General features: G+C 44.8%; 1 protein-coding gene across 1 annotated transcript in view; it reads right to left on the bottom strand.

Annotated features, from left to right (window-relative positions):
• LOC144167136 (uncharacterized) overlaps positions 1-20,213 on the bottom strand; it is a 32,411-nt gene that overhangs the window by 288 nt on the left and 11,910 nt on the right. The window contains exons 2-5 of the mRNA XM_077696506.1: positions 20,112-20,213; positions 19,200-19,268; positions 8,984-9,061; positions 5,875-5,931 (exon numbers count right to left, since the gene is read on the bottom strand). The exon at positions 20,112-20,213 is cut by the window's right edge and continues 5 nt beyond it. Of these exons, the coding sequence (XP_077552632.1) occupies positions 5,875-5,931; positions 8,984-9,061; positions 19,200-19,268; positions 20,112-20,213 (306 nt within the window). The remainder of the gene's footprint in view (positions 1-5,874; positions 5,932-8,983; positions 9,062-19,199; positions 19,269-20,111) is intronic.

Genomic DNA, 20,213 nt, shown 5'->3' with positions numbered 1-20,213 from the left:
ATGGCCGCCCTTTCAACAGTGAATACTCTGTACTTATATAGCCAAATGTAAAATATTTACCCGCAGCTAATATTGTGCGTGAACACTTGCTTTGTGCACAGTTTCAAGTCAAGCACGTTGCGCGACTAACCTCGAGAGCCAAGAAGACTATCCCATCCAAATGCATGAAAAGTGAGATCTGACAGCGAATTACGCAAAAAAATATTCTGAATCCTAGAAACTGATTTTAGAGTTTTCATCTACCCGTTGACTTCTTGATTACGCCAAATATTACTTTCCTGAAGTGGTTTCGGTAAGTTCCTCAGAGGTCGGAATTTTGAACAAGAAATCTGGGGATGTATTCTTTTATGTATTCGCCATTCTTTTTTTTTTTGGTAAAAATCGCACGGCGTTTACATCGCCGCTAAAATTTCCAGCGTGGCGGCTTTCCTTCGGTGCAGCTAAATAATCAATCACTGAGATCAGGAAGACAGAATGAGACAATGATTAGGCCCAGCAGATGATTTGTAATTTGGAAACCCCCTCCGTGACGCAATGACAATTGTCATTGACGCAATGACAATGGATTGGCGTTGCGTGATGTCACAACGGAGTTCCTTTTCATCAGCCTGGTTGTACGCCTCAGGTTATTCGTTATTCAGATGCGCACTCGCGTGCGCTGATGAGAGGTGTTTCTAAGACGCAAGGACTATTGAGTGCAGCAGGCCTTGCTGTCATGACGAAAAAAAAGAATGTGTGTAGCAAAAAGAAATAAAAAAATAAAGCCGGTGAGATAGTCACTTCGAAGAGAACAAGACAGTGTGTATGGGAGGAACAGTGAAGAACTAAGCCCAAGAAAATGTCGCACGAACGTCGAAGGTTTTATGTGAAACGTCAAAATGGTCTGGCCAGCCCAACCGGAAATTATATAGGGGGTCGGGCATTTCCGTGCTATTGTCATGAAACGTTTGACGTCGTGTAACTGCTGCGGGCTTGAATGAGCGCATAAATTCGTATCCACACCAAATGTATTCGCTTTTTCCTGAAATCTACCTATAACTTATTATTGGGCGCACTAAGGGTGCCAACATGCAGCGGCAGGTGATCCCTTCTGCGTGAAGGGTCACATGGGAGACAAAATTCAGGTAGGCCACCGTCGAACTACGCATTTTTGTGTGCATCCTGACACCGGATGGGAGTGGTACTGGTCGTCACAACACGTGTACGTTTGCCCACTTCAACGAGATCTTGTTTTTTCGCTCTTGTGTATGACAAGGACAAGAGGACCAATTTTTACAAGCAGTAACGTAACTCTCGTGTTAAGTCATGCATATGTCCTCGCCGCTCACAGGCATACTTTGATTACCTGCGATCGTGTCAGGTCTGCGCGCAGGAGCCCGAATGGAAATAAAATTATACCCCGTTGCTTACACAGAAACGACTTAGCCTGTTCTTAAGGTGAATTTCCGGGCAGTATTAGGGGTCGCTGTACACTGCTCTCATGCATTTATACCCTCGGCTCGAAACTAAACCTGCTGGAAAGGTAACAATAATTGCTTGTGGAAGTATTAGTCTTCACGTAAAAAGACACTTCCTCAAGATTGTGTCATGTACGCGGACAACCACTACGCTCGTTAGGTGCGGAGTACCTTAGGACTGCACAATGTCCGTCCGCGTCCGTGAGCATATCATTTAAAATCGCAAAAAATCACACAGGCGCCAGCAGGATTCGAGCCTGTGCCTGGTAGACCAGACAGAGCTAGTGTCACTCGTCTTACCCACTGGGCTACGACCGTGAGTTAGTACGGGAGAGTCAAACGGCTTACTCCCTCGCCTGTAACGGTGTGGATTACCTTAGAACTTCCCAATTTTCGTCCGCGTCCATCCGCGCGCACGCCAGCATCAAGCGAAAATCAAGCGAAATTTGATTTGAGCCGTGAGTTGAAGTTTCATTTAGGGAATATTCAAGGTAGAACTCACGGCTGAAATCGAATGACGGTTGGGGCGCAAATCGGATGTCACTCGTGGCGCAACTTGCATGTCATTTCGAGACCCTGTATTCCGCACCATCGCCATCATCCGCGGAATGGAGATCCTGCCATTTTTTCCTGTCCAAAACTTCCCGTAAAAAAACTGCCACTGCCAAAACCACTGATGATACATCGGTGTATTCGTCCGCCCCAGGTTACCTGAAAAGATGTCGCAGAAACGAGACTAGGTGTTCTGCATGCATAATGCGCGCTTTTTGCTAGTGTATTTTGGGAAGTTCGTGCCTCTTGTTAGCTGTGGTGCCAAGATAATAAATTCTTATCCCGGCCTTCGCAGTCGCTGGTGTTTCCACGACAATTACAGTGCACTCACGCATGCCCAACATCACCAGGGGAAGACCGTTGGTAACTGAAGGCAGTCATGCGACGCGTTACTTTGGCCATGAAAATGAATCGCTTTAGCAAGCCTATGGGCCAAGCCCGGAAGCGGTCTTAGCCTGCATGGCGTCTCACTGAGCATGTTGTTAGCGGTACAGTGTAGACTGAGGAAAATGCGGCTCGCACACTAAGCCCGTAAGCCGGTAACATTGCTCTCAAAGGAGGCCCAAGGGCATATTGTCACATGAAAACGTAGAGATAGGATGGCAGCAAATATATTTAGAAAAGAAAGTCGACGTCGAAAACGACACAGTGGCAGCTTGATGGTGCGCAGCCTGGTGGTGTGGTGGTAGCAGTGAGATGGCTCATACCCACTCAAGGGGGATTCGCCAGTACATGGGTGCTTCAGCCTGTCGAACCGAATCCCGAACTTCATCTCCCTTCTCGTCTTTTATCTGGTAATCCCTCAGCGTCCTTGACATAGAGTTTCATACTAATATATACTAGAGGGAAATCTGGCGCTGCATTCGCGGGCCGCCGTGGGTGGCGCCATTGCAGCTAGCGACGTTTCTCGCCTCCTTGGCTTGGTTAGCCACATGGCTTCTTTTTCGTCTTGAAGCCAAAAGGGGTAACATTCTTTTTTTGTTCATCTTGCATGAAGCTTCTAAATAATCTTTGACAAATGAATCTTTCTGGAGCTTTAATTTTATAATAACAAAACAAATTCGGTTAATCTTCTGCAGTAATATTGTTGCATTTTTTCAGCCAAAGCCAACTTTGCAGCCTGTTCGTGAGCCATGCCAAGGACAAGTGGAACGTGCCTGCTCGGTACATGACGGCACGCTCGCTGAAGTGCGGCTCCCCTAGACAGTGGCGCCAGATTTCCCTCTAGTGTATATTAGTATGAAACTCTATGGTCCTTGAACGGTAACACATACCCGGAGGGAGAAATTGGCCGTAGCTGGAAGTAAGGCTATGCTTAGAATGATAAACCGTCCTACCGGAGCTTTTCACGGTCTGTGACACGTCTCCTCGGCCGCAGGAGCACGGTCCCGGTGCCTCTTATGGAGAAGCTGCGGTAGGTGGATCCCGTGTGTGGTACGGCTTGAGGCATCTCAACTGAACCAACTCAGGTGCACGGATGATGTCGGAGGCGCCAGAGGCACAGTTTCGTAGGTGACGACGCCAACTGCATGCTTGATACGGTAAGGCGTAGTGAAGGCGGCACATGAGCGTCTGAAAGATTCTCCTTAGGTGAGAAGGGGTCCACAGGAGAACCGAGGGGCCCGGAGCAAAATTTGCACGGGAAATGCCGCTCGTCGTACCAACACTCCTGGAATGCTTGTGATGCTAAGAGTCGTGCGCGGGCAACCTGGCGAACCACGTCAGCATGAGTGATGGCATCACGAGCATAGGCAGTGGTCGGTTCCATCGAAGCAGGTAGCGTGGTGTGGAATGGTAAGGTGTGTGACAAGATGTTCATTGAGAACTTGCCAGTGACATGGTGTACTTTACGTACGAGTGAAATAGGCTCAAAGCGGTCGTTGCAACGACTTATATTTCTCTTAATTGTTGGGAAAATGGGAATCACGTGCTCTTTCACGCATTATTTAGGGGTGCTCTCCTCTCAAAGTTTTAATGCCTACAAAACGACCACATCGATGTTTGCAATGTTGCCGTCGTAGTCATGTTGCATGAACCCTTCAACGTGTTTGCGAGGCCAAATGCTGACTGGTTTCCAAAGTCTGTGCTGGAGGCATTCGACAGCACCCCACTAAGAGATATCACGCCCTAAAATTCAATGGTGCCTGTTGCTGCCTTATTGCGTTCCTTGACTTCGTATCGCCTTTAAAATGTCGTCTGGGGGGCTACGCGAGAGTATTGGCAACATAGGTACTACAGAAAAAGCAGATAAGCAAGCAGATAAGTAGTTACTGCAAGAGGTGCGTTTGAGTTCGCTGATCGCACGGTGCGCGCCCGGAGCACACTGTGGCGGATACAACTTCGAGGCAACAGCTATCTTGCTATCTTTTGGGCAAAGATCAAAGACTAAACATCTAAATATATTGTCGAACGAACTTTAAGGACTATTCACAGGACGTAGGAAATCAGTTTTCCTCTTGGAGCCTGACTGCGTCAACCGTTGGTACCCCGGGATCTTGCGAAAAACCCCTGTAGATAGCAAATGCCGGAAGGTTGGCGTCTGTTTCCTGAGACCTTCTTTAGGTTTAGCGTGCGCGAACAGTTTAGGGGAAAATTATTGTACATGGTGTAGTGGTGGCTGCAGTTCTCGCCGCTAAAGTGCCTAAGTACGCTTCAGCGTCGTTAGCTTCTTCCGGGGTGTCGTCTGCTATCTCATACGGGCGTCGGAGATCCAGACGGAGGATCGCCGTTTCGTCGAGCCGCATCAGTCGATGAAGTTTTCCAATTTGCATTTGGGGCTGCCTCCAGCAGCCTCATTTTGCCTCATGGGAGTACCTATTATTCGACATGCGCATGTTTGTAAATAACCCGTGGAGTTGCCGAAGCGGCAAAGAAACAGAACATGCCAAAGAAAACATTGTCATGAGAGGTGAATTAAAACATACCCTGCATTGTGAGCTGAATCTATGGTGATGTACCGTACATGCACCTGTTAAAGTGCCCCGAGAAGTACCTTTGCCGTTACCCGTCCCAATAAAATGGCTCAAGGGGCAATACCAATGCCACTGAAAGGGCGCAGCAGGATCACTGACTCCAGTTGTTGTTATGCTGAAAAGGAAGCTCGCGCATATTTTGAATGTAAGCCTTGAAAATCCTCCTCAGAAGAGACACCGAAATAAAGGTGAAGGGAAGTGACATCACCAGATGTGATGGCCCACTTCTGATAAGGTTATCCGCCGTGACGTCAGTGCCATTCGGCTAAATACAGTTGGTCCGGAACTACATACTGTACATTAAGTCAGAGTGGAGAAATAGCGAAGGCATTTCACGGTAGCTCGGTGAATTGCAATAAGTTCACATTGGAAATATGGACCGGCGAATGGCTGACTAGTGCCTCGTCAATCGATAGAACGCGTGCAGAGGGGAGTTGTAGACAGAAAGGGATAATTGCTGCCATCGTAGGTGACAGACTTGATTCGTTATCTCGACAACCCAGCATATGACACGGTTTCGCCCGTGATAAGGTAATCACCTTCATAGCTACGAAAACAATGAATCAATGTACCTTCAAACTCTTCGCCAACCATGGAATTGAGCGAATCTTGTGGTGCACGAATGTATTCCTTTAAAACCACCATCCAAATGTAAAAAATGCGGTAAATAAAAATTCTAATGCCCTTATCGGTACTTTTATTTTTGTGTCGCTTTGCCAACTCGATAAGGGCCAACCTGCTGTGAAAGACGTCCACGCACACATTTTTAATTAAGAATGTGTCGGGATGCGAAAACTATGCAGTTAAAACAATTATCTTTCCAAATAAACTTACAAATGGAGCTTTAGTTGAGCATACAAATTGCCTGATTGGCTAAGAAGCATTCTACTTACGACCCCTTCGTAGTACAGTCCTCTCGGATCCACCTTATGTTTTTGTTCAATCCATTCCTGAAACATACAGAAGTTAACTGCTCAACTACCGCATTGAAACACGAACACGCTACGAGAAAGATGTAGACACCACACCTGCGATCGTGCTGTGTATTTTATCTGTTGTCGTGGTGTCTTTTTGGATGAAGAAAGCGTGGTACTTTTTCCAGCTCTTCTCAAATGGGGATGGGACCATACCTGGTCATCCCCTGTCATGAATATTAGCAATGACGCTAACCGTGTTCTTGGCTACGATCGAAGAAACTTGCGCCTCGCTCTGCCTTCCATTAAACTTCTTATTTATCTAACACTTGTCCGCCCGAAGATAGATTAGGCATGTGCGGCTTGTGATCCCCATCAAATTACTCTTACTAACACACTTGAATCGATCCAGGACTGTGCAGCCAGATTTATTGACTCAGATTACTCCCATCTAACCAGCGTAACGAAACTTAAATCTCGAGCTAATCTTGTTGACCTGGCACCGCGGCACAAAATTCATAGACTTTGCCTTTTAATCTTTTTTGTTATTCCATGCACCTAAACCATGTTTTCATCCCTGCTCATCGCTTTTCGTGTGGACTCAGCCATTTCAAAGCTCTTTATCCTGATCGTACGCGTACTGCGGCCCAACATTCTTCATTTTTTTTTTCAAGCATCTTGAGCCTGGAATGATCTGTCTGTTGAAGCCGTGCACCACTCCTGCACCAACCATTTCAAAGAAGCCATCGGAAAAATATCCTTCAGTGACTAGTTTACCCTCTCACGTAACGCCCTGAAAGGGAGCGTTCCAGGTACAATAAATAAGTAAAATAAGAAAAGGAACTGGAGAAGTATTGATCGCGTTACACGACCTTATACGGGCCAGCACAGAAACATAGTTATCAGGGTGACCTCTGCACGCTGGCGTTCAGTTATAGGACCCAAAGGAATCAGAGGCCCCACTGCAACCGACCATCCATGTTTCCCATGGAGTTTATTACTACATTCACAAGAAAAAAAACTTCGTTCTAACGTCTGTGCGGCTCACATGAAGCCGTCTGTGAAGTTATTGACCGCCATTACATCATGCTCTCGCCTTAGCTTCATCATTGGCTTGGGTTGAAGCGGTTCAGTGGCCGCATAGTGGACGCATTTAGTGGCTGCAAACTGTTTATTGGCCGCACAAAAGCGCAAAGAATGGTGTGTTATTATACAAAAGGAAAGTAAAACAGGCTGTTTTAAAGCGAAGGAAAAAGAAAGTAACGTGTTTGTTTGCCGCAGAGCTTCTGCCTCCTATTCTGCAGGCCAGGCTGGTAGTTAACAGCAATGCTAATGTTTTGGGGAAAATTCGTTAGACACTCTTATTATGATAATTTTAATATTATTTCAAATAATAAGTTGTTTGACTTGCTTGGAAATGTTTTTGAGCATGCCTATGAAAACGTCGCCTTCGTGGTGAATCAGTGCACCGAACGTGAGCTACAGTTTCACAAAACTTGTTGCTGAGCGAGTTGGTTCGTACTTGAAGATAAAACGTGGCGTTAGACAGTCGTGGCCGAAGAAAAAATGGGGCGGATGCAGGCTCCCATTTGTGTCGTATATTCTTGCCTTCATTGAATTACAATTCTTTTTCGTCAAATACAACTCTCGCGGCAGTATATTACCCGCTCAGTCATACGGTCCTTCGATTCCGGAATGACCGACGTTAGGTACAATCATGCACTGCCTGCTCCTTCACCGAACACGCAGTTGCCACAGCTCACGGCAACCACAGAGCAGGGACGACATCGGCTGCCTCGCAGATCGTAGACGTGTGAATGCATAGTGAATAAAGCAATTCCAAACAACGGCTTAAGAATCGAATTTCCAGGCCAAGCCTCAGATAAAAGCAGTGGTCTTCCCATAACAACCCCCCCCCCCCCCCCTCGACGACATGGATTCCTAAGGGCACTTTCCTGGCTAGTATAGTTACTAAGAAACTCTATGCTATTTGCTTGGTTTGGCCTAAATAGGCTGCCCTTACTCGCACAAACGATATTCTGTGACATCACAGAAAAATTGTGCGCAAGTGACTGGCAAGCCGCCACTTTTTCATGTTTTCTTTAATATCTCAATTACCTGGTCGAAGCCCTTAAAGACGAGTTTCCTGCAGGATCAAATGTGAGACGTTGAGCAAACAATGTGCTAGTGACGGCGTTGGACCTACCATGTCAGTCATTTTTGGGATACTCAAATCGAGGCCAGATGGGCGTCCACATTGGTAACTCACTTTGTATTGCTTTCTGAATGATGTAATCTGAGTATCTAAGCCATGATATTAAAAAGTGTATAGTAAACTTGAGACATGTTTCAACAAGAACATTTTTGTAATAGATAGATTTCGCGCTTTGGTATAGGTTGCTGAAAAAAGCTGTTGAAAAAATAAACCTAGGATGTTGCTGTTCAACGCGTGGTATGAGCACAAGAGAAACAAACTGTTGGACAAATTTGTGCATGATTTGTTCTAAAAAATTACAGCACGACAAATACCGCGACCCCGAAGGAGCATGACAGGCGAAATTCTTGTCCAGTTGGCTTCTCCTGTGTCGTTGTCTTTAACGCCCTATAATTTTTCAGAACGAATACTAGTGAGAAGTAAACAGTTAGCGCCAAAGTTGAAATTTGATGTCCAGTGCCATTGAACACCGCGTTGGTGTGTAAATTTTCTGCATTAGGAATTTTTGTTTGTGTACAATTCCGCTTGTGGGAGTGTCAGTACCGTCGTGCACTCTTTCTGGACAGAAAGCAGAACAATTTGCCTCCACGAACGCTCGCACATGCTTTGCCACTGGTTGACCCTCAGCTTTATGTCCTTGTCAATGAAGTAGGCTTCCTTCGATTTCGCTAACGCTTAGGGCTGACGCGTTCTTTGTTTTCAGCCTCCCAATGATATCTACGAAAAGAAGGTAGCGTAGCAGCTGTTGTGGTGATCCATCCCCAAAATACTGTATTACAAGTAATCTGTAGTCCCCTCCCAATAGAAGTGTCCCTATTCAGATAAAGAAATGAGATATGACATTGCATTTACGAGTTATGGTGTCACACTTACCGGGTTAAGGACGACGGTAAGGATGCATGAAGTGTTAGCGATGCAGGTGTACGTTGCTTCACGGAATGCTTCGGATCCCTGAAGAAAAACGCGCATGCGGCATGCATGAATGCAGCCTGCTATTTGAAAAAAAAAAAACTTAGCCAAACAATAAATACATTCTCAAACTGGCCGAAAATAGATACCTATGCTGACGAATATCTGTCTAAAAATATTTGTTCACCCGTGCCAAAGTATAAAGAACATTGACAGTAGAAGAATGTTCCAGTTGCTTCGACGTCTCATGATCGTCTCGCTGTTTAATTTCGGTAGATATCAACAGTATAGTGTCTCTAAATGAGGTCTCTAAATCCCTGCCGCTGCGGCCGCTTTTCTGATGGAGGCGAAAAGCAAAAACGCCCGTGTGTACGAGATTTCGGCGCACGATAAAGATCCCCAGGTGGTCAAAATTAATCCGGAGCCCTCCACTACGGCGCGCCTCATCGCCTGCGTTGCGTCGGCGCGTTAAACCCCACAATCAATCAATCTAAATGAGGTTTTTTTAGAATGGGCGACAGATTATTTGTAATAAGCTAACAAAGCTCCCCCCGTTTTATTTCCTGTCATTTAACCAACACTTTTTCTCACGACGGTGACAAAGTGGATTCATTCCTGAAAGGCAGTTATGAAGAAGACAGGCTGCGATATAAATACCCTTACGTGTTTTTAGACCTCAGCTTTCGGGGAACTAATGTGAATAAAAATATGTAGGCATTCACTTTGGCTTCACTGCAGAATGCAATCACTGATCCCTCGGTGTTTGTGAAGCTCGAGGCGTACCTGAAAGAACGTCCAAACAGTATTATACAGGGTGATCAAATTTAAGTCGACATGTTTTTTTAATTAGGCGATTAGATTTGCGTGAATACCACCATACATTGAGAATATTCACCCAGGGACACACAGAATGAGGGGTAATTATTCATGTCGGTGGCTTAATGAACTAAAATTGAGTAATTAACTTTTTAGTGGCAGCAGTAAGCAGGAATATTTGTATAGAAATGTTGGACGGAATCATGTTTTCACGCCGTTTCATTTCGCAGAATTCTTCGAGCGCATCCGTACTCCGAGATATCGAGCTGCGATGTTTCATTGCCGTTCGCATGATTACGCGTGCAAGACAGTGAAGACCAGCGCAAAGCTCCTCCCTTTTGCGACGTGCCTGCTGTGCAGAGTGTTTAGTTTGAAAACGTGGTGGAGGCGTAGGCAAACGTGATATTTGGCACCCTTTCAGTCTTGGCTGGCGTTATCGCAATCTGTAGTACTCGGAGCCGCTGTCAAAACACAGAACAAAAGGCAGGAGCCTTGCGCTAGTTTCCTGTGTCTAGGATACGTAATCATGCGAACAGAAATGGAACTTCGCAGTTCAAAATATCGAGTGCGGATACGCAAGAAGAATTCTCCCAAATGAAACTGCGTCAAAACACGATTGCGTCTAGCTTGTCAATACAAACATGTCTGCTTTTTGCAGCCACTAAAAAGTTAATTACGCAATGGTAGTTAATTAAGCCACCGATAAAATACTGACCACCTAGTTCTGTGTCCCCTGAAAAAAAAATCTCACTGTAGAGGTGGTCTTCACGTAAATCTAAGCGCCTAATTAAAAAAAAAACCTGTCGACCTAATTTTGTTCGCCTGTATAACAACACAGGTGCCTTACGGTGAACTTTTAATGCGAATGACTTAGTTAATTATGCCAGCAGAAAATCCACCACCCATGGCAAAAAATGGCCGACGGATGGTATACAAAAAATAGCCGCCTGCTCAAACAATAGAAATATCTGTCCGTCTCGTGTCTCTCGTGTCATTTTCCCTGTTGTTATCTTTGAATCATGCACCGACACTCCCAATTCGTCGCTCTAATGAAATTCCCGGAACGACGCCACCTTTAGTAGGAAGCATGTTACTGGCAAATCATGTAAATAAGCCGAAAAGAAAATTGCAAAAATTTTAAACTTGCTGGGAATCTAACAATGCTAGTCGAGCATGGCACCCGCCGACCAGCGCATATATTTGTTTGCCAATTCCCCCTATTCAAAACGAGGACACCATCATTTTGCTACGATAAAACATGCGTCACCTTTTCAATTACACAAGTACAAATAACTTTAATGGAACACGGTCATCAAGTGAAAACATCATTTGAGGTGATTCACTTAGAGCCCTTCGTACACCACACTTTCCATAAAATATTAACTGGTAGGCTGTGGGTTAAGGTCAGAATGTCTGGGGCCATACGTGTGCTCCACAAGGTGTGCATATCAGGAGGTACGCCTCCTGCGTCACCTACAAAAAGGGAGCGTATACCGAAGGGTTGTGTGGCCAATTGTTTTTTTCTGATGGGTGTTCCAGGGAAATTTTGCGTCTCAACAGTCTGAAAAGTGCGGCCAATGGTTTCGGACTTTCAGCATTACGCACAGTTAATTTTATATTGGATTTATTATATTGTCTACAGTTTATTATATTGGCTACAGGGGAACGGTGCCACGCCGGAGCCGGAAAAAAGAAACTTTTTCTCAGCTTCGAAAAAAAAGCAAGGAAAGAAAGAAAAAGAGAGAAGAAAAGGAGGAAAAGAAAAGAAGGAAGAAAGAAAACAAATCGACCAGATTTTGGGGAAATCGCCAAGGTGGAGTAAGGTTCTGCGAAGGAAAGTTTGACATCCACCTAAATGCAGCCATACGGCTACAAGGGAAAGCTATACAGCTTTCTCAGAAACTTCGCAGTTGAAGAAAAATTCGTCCTGGTCCAGGATACGAACCCGGGACCACCGCTTAACCGGAGCAGTCGCTCTACCAACAGAGCTAACCAGGAGGCTAGTCGTTTGTACCGCGAGAGCGAATTGATCAACACCTCGAAAGAAAGAAAAAATCAAGAATGCGAGACGGCTATTCTTTTGGTAATCTTAAGAACATACGACTCAAGAACATACGCCTTTACAACCCCAAAGGGGAACAAATACCAAAGCACGAATGAGGTCTTGATACAGTTGTTGCATGTTATAGTACTCATACAGCCCAATCAAAGACGCGCTTTCAGTATTTCTAGTGCGCATGCAACTTTGCGCATAAAACCGCTTACTCCCGTTCCTTCACCATCATGCGAAGACACAACCAATTCAGGCGTGTTATCGCAAAGCCGCCCTTGTTTAACCGTACGTAGGAAAACATGGTTGTGCTCTTTCAGGAAATGAAACCATGAAACAATCTGTTTCGGGAAGAATTGAAATGATCTGTTTCATGAAGAAATGGCACAGCCCGAAACCTCATTTTCCCACCGAGCAGAAAACGTTCCAACAACTGGCCCACTCCAGGCCTACCCCAATAAAATACAGCGTACACCCTGTACAGCATTTTGTAGAGTAAATTTTGTCATTTATAGCACCTCATAAACGTAAAGCACCGGCGCCACAAAAAAACAAGTTGCACGCCGTTGCACGTGCGAACACCGGCAATCCTTTCTCGCCCAACTTTGTTAACTGCACCTGTGCGCGCTCCGTTTCTACAGTCCAAAAGTCGGTAGCTCGTCGATAGTTCATTAGCAGCATGCGCAAGTAGTTTGTCGGGTGTCCGCCCACTCCATATGCCTTGAAACACTTCAGGCCTGCCTTGCCAATGACTAATTTTTCCCCGTTTTACAGCCCTAATCTTTATCTTACAGAATTATCTTGCCTTTTTCGCTCTACCTCAAGCGCTTTCCTTATCGCTGCGCATTATAAGGATCACTTCCGCGTAACCCGGTGCTTCTATTTAACTACGAAAGAACTTAAAATGTTTTGTTTCTAACTGTTCGGAATCATTATACAGGACGGTTCCAAGTAGATGGCGAACAATACTACACACCAAGCGCAGCTTTGTTTAACAGACGATAAAAGTTCGATAACCGCCGTGACTGGTATAGTTCCAATACACTTTCAAAGAAGTTATGATAATGTATTTTTACGCCGTCGAGTACCTGCGAACCCATGTTCCCGTGCTCTAACATACAAAACCATATAGCAGGTGTAGTACGATAAAAGGCTTTTTGAAGACTTATGGCCTCATGACCATGTAAGGCATCGCAAAAGTCCTGGGTGCTTCTTGTTATATGCATAATAACAAATATTGTTCTGCGATTGCACAGATTTGGGAGCCCGCGAAAAACATTTCATTCAGATTTAAAATCGTGCAGCATATTCTGATATGTGTAGCTCAACGAATACTTATTTTTGTTTTTTACCAGCGCCTGGATGTGTCCGGCTATTTCGTCCTGTGTTTCGAACCAAGAGCGCGTTTCCTATTTTTGTCGTCTGGTACGAGGGGGGGGGGGGGGGTTATTTGAAGAGACTTCACACTGTCGGCACAAACCTAGACTATTCTTCCGTCGACAAGGTTCTCGATCTAATTCGATTGTTCAAAAGATAAGAGCGCTCACACGTAAACGCATTTAGAGTAAACGCCGCCGCATTTGATTCGCCGACGACTGACTGTGCATATAACTTGCGAGCTACTTTTTCACCGGTGGTGCTTTCGTCTTGTTTATAGCAGATCACAAGTTTTGCAATAAACGGGTATTTCAACGAGAACGTTGCACCAGTCTTTACTGCGTGACATCCGGTGAGGTGCTTGGTGCATGGAAACTGAAAGCCTGGAGCCACCAGGCGAGCTCAACTTGTGCCAACCGCCGACAGCAAGGTTCTCAATGCTGGTTTAGACTACTGCTGCAGAAATTGTAGGCCACGCTGTGACCGGCAACATGGGTAGGAAAGCAATTGTCCTTATCACCCTGCAGCAGCTGCGGGAACTGCTATAGCTTTTGAGATCACCTGGTGAAGATCCGGGTAAGTGGTTGGATCAGGTGGAGTGTAGCCGGAATTTCAAAAGGTAGAAATTAAAAATCAGAAAATTCAACAAGTGCAAAAAGAGACCATTAAAAACTCTCTAGCATGTGCTCCGGCATTCGCGGCTGCAGGCTGCCATGGCTAAGTCGTCATTTTTGATATTATAGAAACCCTTGCCTCGTGCTGCCTATGCCTGCCAGGCGACCCTTCGTCACCTCAGATTGGCGCCGTCATCGTCATCATCCAACAGGTACGCCATTCACCACCGGACGTCACACCTAAATCAGCGCCACCGGACCCTTTAAAAAGAAGCTCCCGACGCCTGTTCCATGGGATTTGCGGCTGTCAGCTGCCATGGCGAAGTCGTCATTTTTTATGTTCTAGGTAGGCATGCCGTTTTGCCCTTTTTCTTGACCTGTGACACCAGCCCATGGTTGACCGCTGATCCCCACTTTCAGTAGTTTTTTTTTTTCTGTGCCTAAGAAGTGTCATGGGTGTAGACTTGTCGAAGTATCGTGCGCGGATTGGTATACTTGTCTCTAGCCGAGGAGCCACAAGCAACACCAGTGCTCGCTTTTCTGCTGCGTCAATCCTTTTGCGCACCGTATGCCCGAGACCTTCCTTCATGCTCCTAAGCACCTGCTTTAGGCTACTGCTCTTTTGTGCAGGCGATGCGGAAGCAAACACCGGTCCTAAGATTGGTGACGTTTTAGCTTTATTGAGGGAATTTCACGGTGAAACACCGCTGCCTTAGCAGAAATAAAAAAATGACATTCACAGTATTACCTCACGAATTCTGGTGATTGAGGGCGACCTCAAAAAAATAGCCCAGCTTGATACCACGCGCGAGGGCGGAGGTGTCTGTCCGTGAAGTGAAATCGAACATAGGCCCTTGTTCAGAATGTTGCCGCAACTGTCGTAATAACTTAAAAGTTGACGTCATTTCAAGTCTCAGCCAACCGAACTGAATGGCATGCCATTTTTTTTACTTCCATAGATAACGATATGGCTTTTGCGTCGGTAGTTTGAACATAGCCTAACAAAAGTAAACAAAGAATTTACTGACGTTGTGGTTGATGTGAGTAACAGGATGAGAAGAAACAATCTTATCGTCACAGGTCTTCCTGAGACCGATAAGCAGGGCTACTAAAAAATAGTGAGAGTTGTTTTCCACATACTTTGAAGTACCAGCCGGTGATATTGAACGCGCTAAAGGGGTAGGTTAGTGGCGCCCTGCCTTTGATCGACCCATTATTGTGAAGTTTCTGAATGTAAGTCCAAAACAGAAATTTTGCGCAATGCCCCAAAACTAAAAAACCTGGAGCACCCGAAAGTTTGGATAGATGAATATTTTTCACCTAAAGTGCAAATAGCGCGCAAAACATTCAGGGACTTTGCTAAGGACAACCGCAAAGCACATGAACGCTTTTCGCTGCGCTTCAACTGCCTTTACATTTGGAATCGCATGTTTCGATATGAGTCAGGCACCGACAGTATTGTCACGGTAACAACCAAGCGGGGTTTTTCCACGGATGTAAAAAAACCAGAAGGCGCTATTGTATCCACGTGTCTACGTTGCACCATAGCTCCGCAGATTGACCAACGGTTTTACTTATTGCATAACAAATGACTAGATTTGATGAATCTGTGCTGTTAGCTAACTTGCGAAGCATCATCAGCAAGCTCGATATCCTTAAAGCACTTATCTACACATGTTCGGCTGACATAATCATTGGTTCGGAACCGTGGCTCTTCGACAAAATTTCAAACATTGAACTCAACTTTTCTACAGAGATTTCGGTTTTTCGCAAGAACGTAACAGTATGTAGAAAAGGAGGAGTTATTATAGCAGTTAAAGAAAATTCCAACCATCAGATATCGCTTATGAAGCGCACCTCGAAATTATTTAGAAAACCGCACGGTCAGTCCACATCACTTTCGTTATTGGTGCGTGTTACCGTGCACCCGACAGGGGTCCAGGTTTTATAGAGTTGTTAAATGATTCCCTTGAGTATATATCTCAGCACTATCCGATTTCTGTCCTGATTTTAAGTATCGATTTTAACTATCCCGGCATCGAATGGTCTCCCTCATCCGTTCCTAGTAACAGTTCCCATCGCCACGAATACTTCCGTTTTCTTCACTTGCCGCATGTTCACCACTTGGCCCCGTTAATCGAAAAGCCCACCCGGGGCGGTTATATTTTAGAGCTGCTTTTCACTACCTATACTGGGAATTCGCCCACCCACGTTATGAAAAGATCGCTAACCTTTCAAGGGTCGCAAATCCTTCAAGGGCCGATCACAGGGTAGTTGACTTTTCCCTTTCCCTACCACGCGTCGATAGTGCTACAGTTGTCGAACACTTGTTTAACTAGGCATGCGCTGTCATCGACAGGTTGAATAGAATGTTGGAAGAATTTATACCCTGATTTGAATCTGATTTTGGAAATCACCCTACAAATGGAAACTGGCACCTATTTTGTGACACTCTGAAACCATCAGCTCTAAAACAAATGATCCATGATTAGCACGCGATGTTTCAACATGAGAAAACGTGCATTTAAAAAGGCTACGCGAACAAATGCACTGGAGGCCTGGCTTATAGTTATCAAAATCTTTAAAAATTCCGAACCTTCCATAAAAGAGGCCAAAGACAAATACTTCAACTGAACTTTGCCGAACATTCGTAAATGCGATCCCAGAAAATTCTGGCGTGTGGTAAATTCCAGGGAACGTTGTATTGATTCAGCACTTGCGAGCAACCAAGGCGATATCTTATCAATTGAGGAAAGCGCTGAACACTTCAGTAATAATTTGGCATCTATGTTGGTGGACGAACGTTCACAAAATTTTCCGATGCCGGCCCCACCTGACATCCTCTACGTTTTTATTTCAATTACCCTAACTGAAAACTGGGTTGCCGGTGCTATAGGGTATCTTCCTCGCAAAACAATCCCGGGGACTGATGGCCTTAGCGCCAACGTTCTCAAATTCACCGGCCACAAATCAGCGTACCTATCGACACTCATCTTTCGGCAATCGCTATAGATACGGGCTGTGCATAGGAAGATTAAAAATATGCTCACGTCAAACCTCTATTCAAGTCTCGCCAGAAGTCCTCTTTTAACGATCAGTAGCCTTTCTTGTTAACGTGCATTTCTTGAAAGCTACTATAGCAAATTCTTTACTCGCACATTGTAGCGCACGCAAACAGAAACAATTTGCTCATTGAGAACCAACGTGGGTTTCGCGACAAGCGATCCTCACTTGATCAAAAAATGACCCAATGGATTTCAGAGTTCCTATGCAACCGACACCAATCAGTAAAACTTAACAATACAGTTTCCTCAAAAACCATGATCAAATCACGTGTTCCCCAGGGATCTGTGGTTGACATTTTATTATTCTTGGTTGACATTAACGACATCGGATCTAACATTGTATCTTCAATACGTTAATTCTCGGACGATTGTGCCCTATATAGGGAAATAACTGAACCGACCGACATTTATATCTTACAGCTGGACTTAATGAAACTCACGGAGTAGTGCCCATTGTGGCAAATGATTATTAACGTTTGAAAAAGCGAACACATCAGATTTGCTTCAGGTACAACCCACCCTCCTCCCACATACGCAGTTAATGACAGTGTAGTCGAGACGATCTCATAGACAAAATACCTTGGCATTTTTTCGAAACTATGACTTAACATAAAACAGTAATCTTGAAAGACTACAAATAAATCCTTTAGAAAAAACTCGGTCTCCTGAACCATCGTCTGAAGTGCTTAAATGAGGGCAGTAAACTAAAGGCATATAAAACTTTGGCGACGCGTCAAAGTACGTCTTAAAGTACAAAGTGCGTCTTCGAGTACAAGTCAAACATCTGGCACCCTCATACAGCAATCTTCAGTGATGTCCTCGAATCAGTTCAAAATAAAGCAGCCAGGTTTGTCTGGTCTTGTTACTATAGCTATCAAAGCGTCTCATTACTGAAGCATTATTTGAACCTTCCTTCACTTTCCACGCGCAGAAAGTTGTCTCGCGTTTCCTTTTTTCACACTTGGTACAATAGTAACACATCTTTTTTCCCGAAGCTCTATTCACCCTGGTCCTCACGTATCTGCTCGTATCGACCATGCGCATCATTTTAAACCTATATTTTCGGACACTCGAAAGTACCAGTTTTCACCTCTTCCTTTGTGTATTGATGAATGAAATGATCTACCCTCAAACATCGTCTCCCTCACTGATCCATCACGTTTGATATCGGCTTTGTTAAGTTATATAGAAGATAGTGATAATTTTTAGCGACTCTTATGATGTAAAGTGTATTATGCCCGTTTACAATATGCGCTGGCTTCTCTTCAAGTGTGTTATATGTTCTTGCTGACTCACCACTTTGTTATACTTCAATAACCAAATGTATTGTTGACACTGCTGTACCAGGTTTATCTACCCCCCTTATGTAATGCACTCTGGGCTTTTAAGGTAAATAACTAATAAAAAATAAATGGCTCGCATTTGACTTGAGAACTAGCTCCACCATGTCGAGCATAAAATTTCAGATAGCATTTAACAACATTCACCACCCTCGGGCACACAGAGCGAACGTAGTTCCTACAGCAGACTCGCACACTGCACCCTAATGAAAGTGCGTCGTGCTCGTTCCTGGACGAAAAGCCTCTTTCGGCGAGATTACACTGGCATAACCGAAGAGGAGAAGCAACACTTCCTGAATACGTTGCGTGAAGATACAGCTTTTAGCTATATTTTTCCGTAATCCCCCGAAAAACTTCGCCGAGCGTGTTTCTGTGTATACTAAAGCAGATAACCACTGACGTGGCTCGAACAGGACGACAATCAACCCAACACATTCAACCCAACGCGGCCGTAAGCAGATACCCTACGGTAGCAATACAGGCCTTGCTTCGTGAGGAAATGAGAAAGCTTTTCCAAATATTATCGCATTCCCAAGTCACTCCTCTCACAGATGTGGTCAAGGGATAAAGTGCAGCAAGCAATGGGGACTTCTGCGCTGCCGGGACCACAGCGTGGGCCACAAGCAATGGTCTGCGCCGCTGCTGTTCGCTGCTGTGGCGCTTCCTGATTTCATCGGCCAGGGTCTCGCTTGTACCTCCGTCCACAGTTGACCGCTAACCATATGTAGTGCTACAGGCCTCCCCGATGACGGCCGACCTGTGGCGAACTCTCAGTCACCGTCTGTTGGGCCCTATTGCCAACGAAGGGGCAATTTATGCATTCGCATCAAAATGTGAGATCAGTTGCAAATAAACCGAACATAATCGCAACACCAGAAAACACGTCCGTGTTTTTCTGAACTACGTTGGAATGCTTACCTTAGACTTTATTAGAGGATTGTACTTGTGAAAGCAAAACCGGAAGACGAAGCACATCTTGTAGGCCGCCTGCGCGCAGAGCGAAATGTAAGACAGCTGCGGATATTTCTTCATAATACGAGAGAACGTGTTCGTAAAGCTCTAAGCCAATTAAATCTTCTCTTCAAATTCTGGAAAAGAAGCGTCCATTCATGTGTGGGAAATAAGGGAGAAACAGTTGCACCAACACTACAATATTGATTCTGGGAAACATATGTCAATAATTTACGCCGAATTTTTCGTAGGTGTGTTGTTGATTTCATACGTTTTTGTGCATAGACAAAAAAATGTCCCCAATTGGTCATTCTTTCCGCTGAGGTTCATGCTGTTTTCGTGATTCATTGGCTATATATGGCGCTGCCGTGCAGATGGTGATTAACCTCGGGTAGGAATACATGAAAAAAAAACAGCCACGCTAGAAGGGTAAATATTATATAAAGTGATTATATAAAAAATACTTGCTGATGATACGCACAGCCGAAAATACAGATGCCTAAAACATCCTGAGGGAACTGCTGACTAACAAAATTTTGTAATCGCGCGCCGTTTTAGAAACAGACAGTCCGCACAAAAAGTGCACACATGTGAGAGAGAAAATGCCCCAAATAGACTATATAGGCATAATCCATTTCCACTTGAAATCAAGACCATCATTTCATGGATGGTGGAGCTTTTTGCCTGACACATACTTTGATTATAACAAAGTAAAGAAACGCATGAACATTTATCAGATTTTGATACGTAAGGTGTCCAGCACGAAGTCGTGAGCTCACAGGGAGTTGATGTCAACAAGTGTGAGAAGAACGTGCACGGCGCAATCGGTAAGCCTTCTTATCTGCTTCTAAAACAATAGAACTTTGTGGCCATGCATACCCTCTGAAACATCTTCGGCGAATACTTGTACTTGGAGACGATTGGTAGAAAGCATTTGTCCACGAGTTTGGCAGCCAGCTGAGTCGCCTTTGCCTTCTGAAC

This window comes from Haemaphysalis longicornis, unplaced genomic scaffold (assembly GCF_048455015.1).
Source record: "Haemaphysalis longicornis isolate Haplotype H1 unplaced genomic scaffold, Haemaphysalis longicornis Haplotype H1 scaffold_2, whole genome shotgun sequence".
NCBI classification, from domain to species: domain Eukaryota; kingdom Metazoa; phylum Arthropoda; class Arachnida; order Ixodida; family Ixodidae; genus Haemaphysalis; species Haemaphysalis longicornis.
The sequence above is the reverse complement of the archived record's forward strand: the minus strand, read 5'-3'. Positions and strand labels throughout refer to the sequence as shown.